This window comes from Nomia melanderi, chromosome 6 (genome assembly GCF_051020985.1).
Source record: "Nomia melanderi isolate GNS246 chromosome 6, iyNomMela1, whole genome shotgun sequence".
Lineage (NCBI taxonomy): Eukaryota > Metazoa > Arthropoda > Insecta > Hymenoptera > Halictidae > Nomia > Nomia melanderi.
Window position 1 is genome coordinate 11,072,618 of NC_135004.1, and position 12,501 is coordinate 11,085,118.

At 37.4% G+C, this 12,501-nt stretch overlaps 1 protein-coding gene across 1 annotated transcript in view; it reads left to right on the forward strand.

Moving 5' to 3' along the window:
• Positions 1-12,501, forward strand: part of RhoGAP102A (Rho GTPase activating protein at 102A) — a 45,671-nt gene that overhangs the window by 24,877 nt on the left and 8,293 nt on the right. Inside the window, exons 5-9 of the mRNA XM_076368735.1 lie at positions 6,962-7,177; positions 8,974-9,124; positions 9,716-9,906; positions 10,536-10,762; positions 11,956-12,067. Coding sequence (XP_076224850.1) covers positions 6,962-7,177; positions 8,974-9,124; positions 9,716-9,906; positions 10,536-10,762; positions 11,956-12,067 — 897 coding nt within the window. The remainder of the gene's footprint in view (positions 1-6,961; positions 7,178-8,973; positions 9,125-9,715; positions 9,907-10,535; positions 10,763-11,955; positions 12,068-12,501) is intronic.

The window sequence follows — 12,501 nt, forward strand, 5'->3', positions numbered from 1 at the left end:
CAATTGTGATACTACAAATAAATGTAGAAAAAATTGTTAAAACAGGTAGAGGTTGCAATGACATAGAATGTTGAGTCTGACTCGACATAGGTCTGCTAAGGGTTAACCCTTTGCACTCGGATGTTTCTTACTAGAAACATTTAACATTTCTTTACGAGGCAAAGACGATGTTCTTTGAGACTAATTCGAAGAGAAATCACCAGTACATTGAGGAACAAAGCTGTTTTATTCCAATGTTTCACGTGTCGAGGCGTTATACAAAGTTTAACATTAAATATCACATTCTATAGTTTCACTGTGTCAAATCAAGTGGTGACTGAGAGTCACTTCTCGAGTGCAAAGGGTTAATATTATCACAGATATTTACTGCTAAACACTGTATCATATTATAATTGCTCGACCGTCGAACTTCTCGACGCATCCTTCAGCGTTGGGGATGGCTACCAAGAACTAATCGTGCAGATGAAATCGAGTACTAATCACGGAAATACTGTCTCCTACAGAATCGATCGAAATCGCGTAACACGGGAACAACCGTTGGCCGAGCGCGCGCGAAACCGCGGGAACGGCCGTCGCGAGGGGCGTCGCGTGACGGACACTGGTCGCGATCATGAATGCGATCATAAACGGCGTCATCGGTTGCGTCAGAGTGTCCGCGGATCGGGCGCGGCGAGGGCGTTTATCGATGGCCACTTTGCGCGCGCGACCACGCCGCGCCGGCCAGCGCAGCGGAGCCGCAAGTGGTTATTTTTTGACGGATACGTCAGAACGAGATACGCCGGCGAACAGCCGTTTATTCTATATTCCGTCGCGCACCACGTTCGAGAACACGCCCGTTTGCCAAATCCGCTTACCGGATTTAACTAACGTTACTCGCCAATTAAATGCCAATGGGCGGCGCTGACGTCACGCTCGCGCACCCCTCAAACGATCCGGGGAAACGTTCACGCAAATCGTATTGGGGATTGACTTGTTTTTTTTTCTTCTTCCTTCGTTACGCGAGGTACACGCGGCGACGGTTTATGAAAAGATTGATGAGATACGCGGCACGTCTCACGGTGATTTTGTAATTTTTCAATCTCCACGTTCCTTCGGTTCTTGGTATTTTCGTGTCACGAATTCCGAGGTCTTGGATTCTTTGACGCGAGAGCGTCTTTGCGCTTCTCGATTGGAGGAACTCGCGTGGAAGTGTGCTCGGCGTTTGAATGCTTCGGCTCGTTGTTTTTTAGGTTTGAGTATCTGGGATTCTGGGGATTGGGATATTTGGGATTTTGGGAATTTGGAGATTTGGATATTTGAGAATCTGAGAATCTGAGAATTTGAGAATTTGAGAGTTTGAGAGTTTGAGAGTTTGAGAGTTTGAGAATTTGGGAATTTGAGAATTTGAGTATTTCAGTATTTGAGAATTTAGACGTTTAGATATTTAGATATTTAGGTATTTAGATATTTAGATATTTAGATATTTAGATATTTAGATATTTAGATATTTACATATTTACATATTTACATATTTACATATTTACATATTTACATATTTCAATTTAAAAATGTAAAAATACTTCTAACGGTTACACGATAATTACTTAGAAAAATGGAAGTTTATCCAACTGCAACTTTTGAACAGTACCTACAAGATTTGTATTTTCCACGGACATCTACAAGGTTCTTAACGCTACAAGGCAAATCGGTCAGTTATCCTAACGTTAATCTATCTCTATAATTCTTTAATTCTATTTTTCTGAGAGCAATCTCTTCCGCGACCGGAAGTAAATGTTTTGATTTCAGAGGCACTGGCGCCACCTGGTCCAGGGAAACGTATTATCTTTTCCCTCGTGGTCTCCGCGCGCGGACTTCGATCGCGTTCCTACGTTATTTTAAGAAAGTTGAAGATTCGATCTGTGACTTTTAATTTACACAATCCAATCTAACGTCACTGCGTTTACTCTTTCGCGTATCGATTCTCCAGCTCGTGGTCCGTCTCTAGTGATTTCTTCGTACACGTGAAAACACATTTATAATAGTCATTTGAAAAACAATTTGCAGATTTTAAATATATACTTTAAACGGAAAAAATCAGTTTATTAGATAATCAATTTACATATAAAATGAATATAAATATATTCAAACTAAAACCATATTACGTAACTAGTAAATAATGAAGTGAAATTAACATTAGAAATGCCAGCTAACAATTAAGTTAAGCTCAAATAACTTCTTAATATATAACGTCTAAAAATTTTCCTATGTTTACAGATACAATAACTTATTAAAACCAAATGCAGTTTCATATTATTCTCAACTCATAGGAACCATTCACGAAAGAAAGATATCCTTATTTCATTTACTGTCAATTAACTCTGCATTCGAGGGGCGACTGTCAGCAAAAAAAGTTTGAAATAATGTATTTATTTGTCACTTCAACCGATTCAGTCAGATGATTCATGAAATAACTGAATTATAATAGCAGAATAGAATAGCACCTTGTTGTTAAGTAATAAAATAAATAGTTAAATTATAGAATACAATAATCCTATACACTTTAACCGATCCAATTAGTTAATGCATGAAATACCTACTTACTTTACGAAACAACTGTTTTCAAATTTTAATAGTAACCTTGTACACGATTGCGCATCGCAATTTTAATATTTTGCAAGATATAAAACTAATAAAACACTGTACACTACAATATACGTCGACAGTAAAGGTGTTAATCTATCGACAACAGTAAGCAATCGAACAATCCAGCAAAATCGCGCGAAATCATGCAACTTCCCGACTGGTTTTCCGATTCATCGAGGAATTCGCAACGCGAGACAGGAAACTTGGGAGGCGGATTTTCATCAACTTTCTCCTGGAAATAGAACGGGCCGAATGATTCACGCTCCGTGGACACGGCGTCAATTTATCGTGACGTCTGCCGCGACAATGCCACCCTCAGCTTCCGGTGAACCGATCGGCGTGGAGTCGAGCGTAAACGACTTTGTGTACGCGAGTGAGAGAGCGAGCCGCGGGATCACGTCGAAGTGATTTAGAATGACGTTCAACGGTTCGACTTGTTGCGGAAGTTGCGATCTTTTGTACGAACACGTGGGTCGTTCGATAAGCAAGTTACTCACTGCCTTTTAGAAAATTTAGAGGAACGGACGAGGAACGAAAACTCCTTTATCGCGTGTACGGTGGTAGAGATGGAATTAAGGATAAGGTGATTCGACTGATTACAGTCGAAAAATTAATTATTGTTTTAGTTAACCCTTTGCACTCGAGAGGCGACTCCTCTATTTATACAGTAAAATTACAAACTCTTGTATTTACCTTTGTATACTGCACGAATACGTGAAATATTGAAAGAAAATAGCTTTGTTCTCCAATTTATGCGTGATTTCTTGATAAATTAATTTTAAAGGATCATCTAATTGGAAAGTATTGGATATTTCAAATGAAAAACTTTCGAGTGCAAACGGTTAACCCCTTGCGGCCGAGCGTTTTTAAGATTTTTAGAAACTCTTTCCATAAAACACCGAGAATGCAAGTCTTAAATTAACTGCTATTGACGAGCATACACGTCATCTAGAAGCTTGAAATGATACTAGTTCTTTATTTTTTCAGATGAACATGTAATTCTTGTTTGTTTTGCTTTGGATTTTCATTGAAATATACTTTACGTGCATTCTTCTTGCGTTTGACAAGTACACACTCCGCTCTTTGATTTTATTGCGCGTAAAACGCGGAGGTTTTGAAACTAAATTCCTCAGTTAAAAGGTTGAATACTAGTAGAGAATCGTATCGATCTCTCGTTATTTGAATAATGAAATGTATTTGCAGCGTTCGATTTCTGATGTGGAAGCTCGAAGTCATTACGGCGACATTCGATCGCAAAGGGAGGAATTATTAAATTATAGTTAACGGGATATTAAGTTTGTAATATTGAAAAAATCGTACCAAAATGAAATCTTCGTTCTCAAGGAAATCGTCTTCGAAGAATGATTCGGGTGCTCGCGTGGCCATTGTTACGGCAAGTGGAAGCCAGTAGCAATGGTCAGACCAGTGGAACAGCGGAACGGTAGATACACGCAACAAGGAGAGAACGGGAATTAATGATTTCGAAAATGAAACTGTTCCTCGAAATTCAAAGGAATTATAAGACAAATAATGTCCAATCAAAATATTCAGTAGCATTAGTATCGAAATAATCGTGCAACCCTTTGAGTGCAAGGGAAATTTTCCTACATATTCGAGAAATGCCAGACAATTTTAAACAAAGTTGTATTATAAACAAAAACTTATATTTCGGTCAATTTTGATTTTTATAGAATTTTTACACAATACTAAAAATATGCTAGACTTCCTTTATCACTAATAAAATCTGATTTCTTCATTTTGAAATTATCGAAGAGGCAACAGACGTTTCCTTGATAAATTATTAACACATCAAGCGTCACGAAAATCTTGACTATATTTCTGTACAGTTATCCTTACCAAAGAAAAGTAGCAACAATTATTCACTATTTGGTATTACAATCGTTGCGTTACACTATTATCAACTCAGCTACGTTATTAAACATTTCGATTCGACATCGGTTGTTTTGCATGTTCCGATTGTTTTCAAGCCATTCAGAAGCGTCAGTCATCGATGACTTGTTTAACGTGTTAAAGAAATCGATTTACCAATACGCGATCTGAATTATAAATTAATTAAAGTCTCAGAAGGTGCAATTTTTGAAGTTTCCACGGAGGAATATCAAAAAATCGATTGAATCGCTCGCCAGTTTCGGTGTCAGAGGTTAATCGAATTTGATATCCACCGAAATGATTATTAAATCAATTCTATTCGCGGCGAGTTAACGTTCCCTCGCCCAATCGATCTTCCGTTCCATCGGAAGTTAGATCGGGAGGCACGTGCGTCTTATTTATAAAGTTCCGCGGTGAACGTTTGCCCGCGTCGCGATGAAAGGCCACGCGTTTAAATAGCCCCGGCGGGGATTGATCGGTTTAAACCGATCTCGGGGATGAACGACGTAACGTCGCTCGACGGGTCCCGACGTCACGCGTCTCGCGGATCGACGGTGACGTCACGGATCGGGGACACGAATAGAACGAGGATGAGGGAGCGCTCGTTTTAACCGTGGAATTAATTAAACCAACGAAATTTTGCAAGACTTCCCGCTGGTCTAGAGCGACCAGTTTCATCGATTATCCGCCGGCGATGCTATTACAGACGCTCGCCGCATCTGTCGTCAATTATTGCGTTGGCCGTCGTCATTAGCGAGCCGAAGACTCGGTTTTCGTTTGCGATCCAAACCTCGTGTCACGAATTTTTGCAGTGAATCGTGCGAATCGAGATTGACTGAAACTTATTCGTGTTGTTTTCGAAGAAATTGATTTGCATTGATAATACATTGTGGTATTATTGTGTTATAGTTATGATGTTACGAATAATTAGAAGTGAAATTAGTAGAATGGTTAATTATTGAGGAGGTTTGAATAATAGTGATTTCACTGTTGTCTCTGAGCCCTCAAGATAGAAGGGTTTGTGAAATGGTCTTGGGTTAATTAAATAGTAATATTGGAGTTGCTAATATTCGTAAATAATAGGAATTAATTTTATCAGTAACATTGTGCATTATAAATTACAGTGTTAATATTACTGAATGCAATATTGCTCAAGACAATGACTAAATAGTTATTAATAATTAATATTATTAATAGCATTATAATATTAGATCATTACCCTTATACTATAATAAGGTACCATATATAATTAGTTGAATTAATCCAATAACATTTGTAGAAAGATTTCTTTATCTAAAAGAAATAGTAATCATACTATTATTTCAACCTACTCATACGATGGCAAAATAAAGAATATTTTATTCCACAACTGTGCTCGATAGGACTACTTTATCGTCAATAATTTAGTAGACAAGCACAAAAGTTTGATATTTATTCTGTCTACCTTTAACACGTTGAGTGTCATGAAAATTTCGAACGTTCTGTGTAACAATGCATATTCTTTCATAATAAAGGCAAATGGTATTAGAAATAATTATTAATGACTTAGTATCTAGCTGTTTGTGTTACTAAGTATTTTTATTCGACATCAGTTTGCCTATTGTAATTGAATTTAAACAATTTTGAAGCTCATGTCACCGATGACCACCGTGGCAGTTAACGTGTTAACTGTTAAAGATTGACAATAGACAGGTAATACTTCATTACCATGAAAACTGAACAAATATCCTTTAGATTTGTCGAAATCCATTGGAAATTTTCATCACGAGTCTGTCTCGTTATTGTAGGAAAAGGAGTTAAGGGGGGAACGTATTTTTTCTTTGTCAGAAGTAGCGATATTTAGGATTTCTCATTAGCAGAAGTGAAATTTGGTTTAACTTGAAACTTTGCAGATGTGTTTCTTGTACTTTCATTATGTTACATACATTCTTTCAGTTCAGTTCCCTTAAAAATAGTCTGCATTGCCCACGAAGTAGGACACTCACTCTAATGAGATTTTATTTTATACACATATAGTTATCGTTCGATCTACAGTGAATAAGAAAAAATTATTCTTCGAAATGGTAACTGTTTAAACTGAGATGTTCAATTTTTCGCAAAAGGTTACCCGAAACTTTGGTAATTAACCCTTTATAGGTTGGTGGCACATATAGATACCACTTTTATTACTGGTCAAATTACAGGGACTCTGTTCACCATTTTGATCCTTACGGTGTTGCAAGAACGGTTGGTGGCAGAAATAGGTGCCATAAAACAAGGAATCTAGGAAAATTTCGAAAAAAGATTCTCAATAATAATTGTTTTTTAAAGTATTTCTAATATGTATACGGCAGGGAACACGAATTATCATCAAAAAAATAATTTCCCCTATAAAGGGTTAAGTAGTTAATTCCTGTGTAATCAACGTAATGCAATACAAATGGAATAAAATGAAAAATTTGTTTTCCAGGGTGGCTCGTGCGAGTCTCTGTCGTCGAAAGGGGGTGCACTGACCGGAAGCGATTCCGGCGTGCTGGAACTGAGCGACAGTGGAGGAGGAGGGCCTCCAGGGGAATGGGACGCGGTACCGGCGATAGTCAGACAATGCATCAGGCATCTGGAGAACACGGGCCTTCGAACGCTTGGAGTGTTCCGAGTGTCGCCCTCGAAGAAAAGAGTCAGACAGGTAAATTCTGCTGAACTACGATCTAGAGAAGTGTCACGGGTAACCATTAACAGTTGACTGCCACGAGAATTTCCAGCGTTTTGAATAATAATACTTATTCTTTAAGAACGAAAGCAAATGATATCGAAAACAATTGTTAATGGTTTGGTACCACAGTAGTCATATTACGCTGTGATCCAGCTACTTATGTTACTAAATATTTTTACTTAAAATCAAGTTTTTTATTGTAATTGTTCTTCAGCAATTTGGAAGCTCCGGTCATCGTTGACCACCGCGGTAGTCAACGTGTTAATCCTTTGGCGAAGATTCTTTGAGATATGCGAAACCTTCAGCAGATAAAGCTAAATTATATATCGATCGCTTGAATAATAAAAATAAGGACATTATTATTATTTATTATCTCTGTTTGGGTAATTGCATCATTCCTATGCTATTCAACGTTACAAGTATGATAATTTCATCTCGCCGAAATGACGATCGTCCGCGAATGGTTAGCACTAGATTTACGGACGATTATTCTATTGTTCCTAGGAAACCACGTGTTCGTCTATACAAATCGTGAAAATTGTAGCTTCAGAACTGAAGTATTGACAGTTATTCACTACACAATAATTTTCACTACAAATATTCATTACTTTCTGGTACAATATTAACATTTTTCGCAATTAATAGGTAGAATTAACTTATAAATCGACACTAGAACTACCAAGGGTTTAATATGATTAATACGTAATTCCTACAAAAATTGTAACAATATATTATTTTCAGTTTCTCCAGACATTCTTTATAGTATTCAAGTGAAACTGTTTTTAAGATCATTTCGAGTACTCTATACTTTTAAGATATCAATAATTGCGATACAAAAAAATGGGAATCAGTCATTTTTACTAGTACAGTAGTTCTAGTGTTAAACAGAACTATCTTCACATCACAGAAAATTTAATATTGAATTTATTTGTCATTTTTCTACGTCGAATCGATGACTGAAATGCGCCTCTGCAAGGGTTAAATTAGGATTAGGAGAATATTCTATTACTATACTAGGGAAACTTGTGCGTTAAAGGTTTAATTTATAATTAACCCTCTGTAGACCCATGTAACTTTGAAATCACATATCAGTATATTGGAATCTTGCTGATTTATTTCATTTTTCACTCAAAGCAGTGAATAAAATGAAGTAATCAGTTAACTTAAACTTTTATACGCTCATGGGTGAAAGTTTAACGTCATTGTAAATTGAAAGTTACAAAATATACTCGTTTGATGAATATATCATTGAATATCATTGTTAACACATTGCGTACCGGGTAATTTTCAGAAAACTGTAACGATGGCAATTTTCAGTGAAATCAATTTATATCAGTATAAGTATATATAAACAATTCAGATATCATATTATTATGTAATATCTTTTAAATATATAATCAATTCGAATCAAATTGAATATTTATCTAATGCTGTGATAATTAGCAAAGTTACACAGCTAAGTGTCTTTATAGAAAAACAAGATTTCTCGTTGCCAGTGCGCAATGTGTTAACTCGTGTTCATATGTGGATATTTATTAATTTCGTACTGCATAGATTTCGTTATAATCTCGAAGAAAAATTCGGCCCGTAGAGGGTTAAAGGTGAATTTCAAAGGTCAACGCACACTATCGTGCCACTTTTCTAATATTTCTTTCGTGTGGTTCATCGAATTTCTCAATGAGTGGCTGACACAGCACGCGGAAAATAGAGGGTTAATTTCTGTCGTCGCAATCGCATAGACAATGCATGAAAACCTGACACGTTTACAGTTACGAGAAGACTTCGATTGCGGCCGAGAGACAAAAATCGGCCCCGACCAATGTCCTCACGACGTGGCAGCCCTGTTGAAGGAGTACTTTCGTGACCTGCCTGACTCCCTGCTTTGCAGAGACCTCTACCAAGCCTTCGTCCATACACAAAGTAAGACCAACCTCAATGGAAACTCTAATCAGCCTATGTATAAGCAGCTTAAGTTAAGAAAGTTTATCCAGACATGAACTAATTCAGAATGATCGCATAAAGGACCTATTAATAACGTCAGGCACAGTTCAATCGGTTCCACGAGGGAATTGCCACGGGTGTTCCATAATCAGCGGTCTTAAAATTTGAGAAATAAAATTGAATCTAATAAGCGTAGAAATTAGCTTTTATTCACGCGGAAATTAGTATTCGTTAATAATGTAATTTAAATTACCATCAATCTTTCCCATCGTATTTTGTTACTTAGAATTGTATTTTTATTCGAACGTAAGAGATGAATTTTATACAAATCAATTTTCACGTGTTTGTTGTAAAGATTAGCTTGACATTATATTAAACAATAAACTTATCGAACCGCGAAAATAAAATTCTTCCATGTGATTTTTCTTTTCATCTTGGTTTTTCTCTTTTTACTTTTTTCGGCCAGTTTCCGTTTCAACTTTTGAACTTTCCAATTCAATAGCTCCCTTTCATCATGACGTTGACGCATAAGCCCCGCTCCCGTCACTGAAACGGTCCCATTTCTTGCAGAGATCCGGAACAGACGGCTTCAGCAAGAAGCTCTTCAGCATCTCATTCAGCTGCTGCCCACGCCGAACCGCGAGACGCTCTGGGCACTTTTGAACTTCCTCAGCGTGGTGGCGGCGAACAGCGAGGATCAAAAGAACGACACCGGCGATTGGGTACCGGGGAACAAAATGGACACGACCAATTTAGCCACGGTGAGACCGCGTTCTCTCTTCCTTCACTCTGTCCATTGTGTCAAGGGTTGTATTCAGTCTGTTAACTGACTGATGTTTCAAGGTTAAATGAGTAACCGAAATGAGCAGCAGTAATGCAATCAAGAGATTTTTCGTAATTAATCTTGAATCTTGATACAATGTAGCTTACACTAGTTTCGTGTCACAGTAAAGTGTCGAAACTATTGTATTACTTGCAACTATATGAATTGAATAATCAGATTGAAGTGTATCAATCGATTAGATGAAAATTATTATTCATTATTATTAATCGCTAGCTATTAAAAGATGAGAAGGAAGGAGATATTGATTAGACAAAAACTGATTAGGCGGAAAGAATAGTGAAGAGTTATTAAAAGATGAAAACGAAGGTTAATATTAATTAGACGAAAAGCTAAACGAAGAGTTATCGAAAGGTAAAAAATAAGGTTAAAAATGAATTATATACATAGAATAATCAACAGTCAAAGGATATAAAAGACAATTGGCAAAACAAGCTTTTCAGTTTCCTTGAAAGGTTCACAATTCAAGTCACTTCTTATTCGAGAACGAAAGAGCACAATGTTTCTGAGACTGTAGCACTCGGTAACATGAAAGATTTCTTTGCGTAGGTATTCGCGCCGAATATTCTTCACTGCGTGAAGCCCGGTCAAAGGTCAGAGGTGTCGGCCGAGAGAGCAGAGGAGAGGATAGACGTGATAAACGTGGTCAGAGCGCTTTTGGAACATGCTTCGACGCTGTTCACCGTACCCGCTGCCCTTTTGGATGAAGTCTACCTGCACATGATGGACACCCACCCGGCCGAATTGGATCTCGCCCTCTCCCGACGTTCCGAGGAGTGAGTAATTTACGAGGATCTTCATTTTATCTCCCTTCGCCCATCTCGCCCAAGACAGTTACTTTTTGCCTTACTTCTTTCTTGAGGTTCGTCGTCTCGACTTCTTACCAAGTATTTTCTTTTGCTCTTTTTAATTTACGAACAGTATGTGGGGACATTCCTTTTGTCAATAATTTTTTAATCATTATGTTATTATTAGTAATGGATTTTTGGAATTAATTTAATGCATATTACATTTCATAAGGATGTTATTCTTGCCAATAATTTTTCAATCATTCTCTTATTATTAGTAATAGATTTGTGGAATTAATTTAATGGATATTATATTTCGTAAAGATTTTATTCTTGCCAATAATTTTTTAATCATTCTCTTATTATTAGTAATAGATCTTTGGAATTAATTTGATGCATATTATATTTCGTAAAGATTTTATTCTTGCAACTAACTTGTCGAGAGATCACGCATAACCTGAGAAACGAAGATATTTTATTTCAATATTTCATAGATCGATGCCTTTCGCAGAATTTAATGTTAAATATCAAACTTCATAATTTGCTGTACCAATTAAACGATGACCGAGAGTCACCGTGCAAAGGGTTAATTTTCTCAATATTTATTTTCTTCCCTTAACACGTTGACTGCCACGAAAAACATCAGCGTTTTATGTTTCACTTATCCTTTCTATAGCGAAGTTACAAAACAAGGATTATTAATTCTTCGATATGAAAATTCTTATATTACTCTATTATCTAGTTAATCACATTACGGAAAATTCGTATTTGAAATCAGTTATCTTTCAAGTCACAATTATTTTCTTGTAATTTGAAAGCTCCGGTCACCGGTGACCACCGTGGCAGTCAACGTGTTAACACATTGCGTACCACATCTTTATATAAAGACACTTAGCTATGTAATTTCGCTAATTACCACAATATTGACGAAATATAAAATTTAATTCGAATCGATTACCTATTTAGAATATATTACACAACGATGTATCTGACTTTTTCTATGCATAGTGATACAAGTTGACCTCAGTGAAAATTGCCATCCGCCCAATTCAGTTTTCTGAAAATTAGCCGGTACGCAATGCGTTAACAGGATCAGCTTCTGAACGATTCGTATCGCAGATATCATATGGTAGAGCGAAGAAAAAAGTTTGACAAAGCGTTCCGTGTGTTTTCCCTCGCAGGCAATGCGGAGACGAGGCGGACCCGTGCAGCGAAGCGGAGACGTTCTCGGTGGAGGAGACTCTGACGACGTCGCCGACGACCACGGCCGGGACTACCGCGTCGACCAGAAAGGTAATCGATCCAGATTGATTGACGCGATATTCGCCGTCGCTTTTGACGTCGTCGCCTCTTCCTATCTTAATGCCCGACGTTGCCCGGGGATCGGACTCCATAAAACTTCCACGTGGCTAAAATGCTTCCTTTATCGAGGGAGGGTGTAGGCGGCGTGATTCACTGGATTTATCTCTAAATTTATTGCTATACGGTGCTCTATGCGACGCTGCGGATGTATATGTGTTACGCGTGACGTTGTGGACCACGCGAACGTAAAAGTAGGGGCTTCCTATTGAACCGGAAATTGCGTTTGTTAACACATTACGCGCCGGCCCCGCGATAATGCGGTATTTTTAGTCTATCGTTTAATTGCTAGTCCTGCATTAATGTAACGTTTCAGATATGTATAATACAAATCCAAAATAAAATTAGAAATTTCGGTTTGACTGATG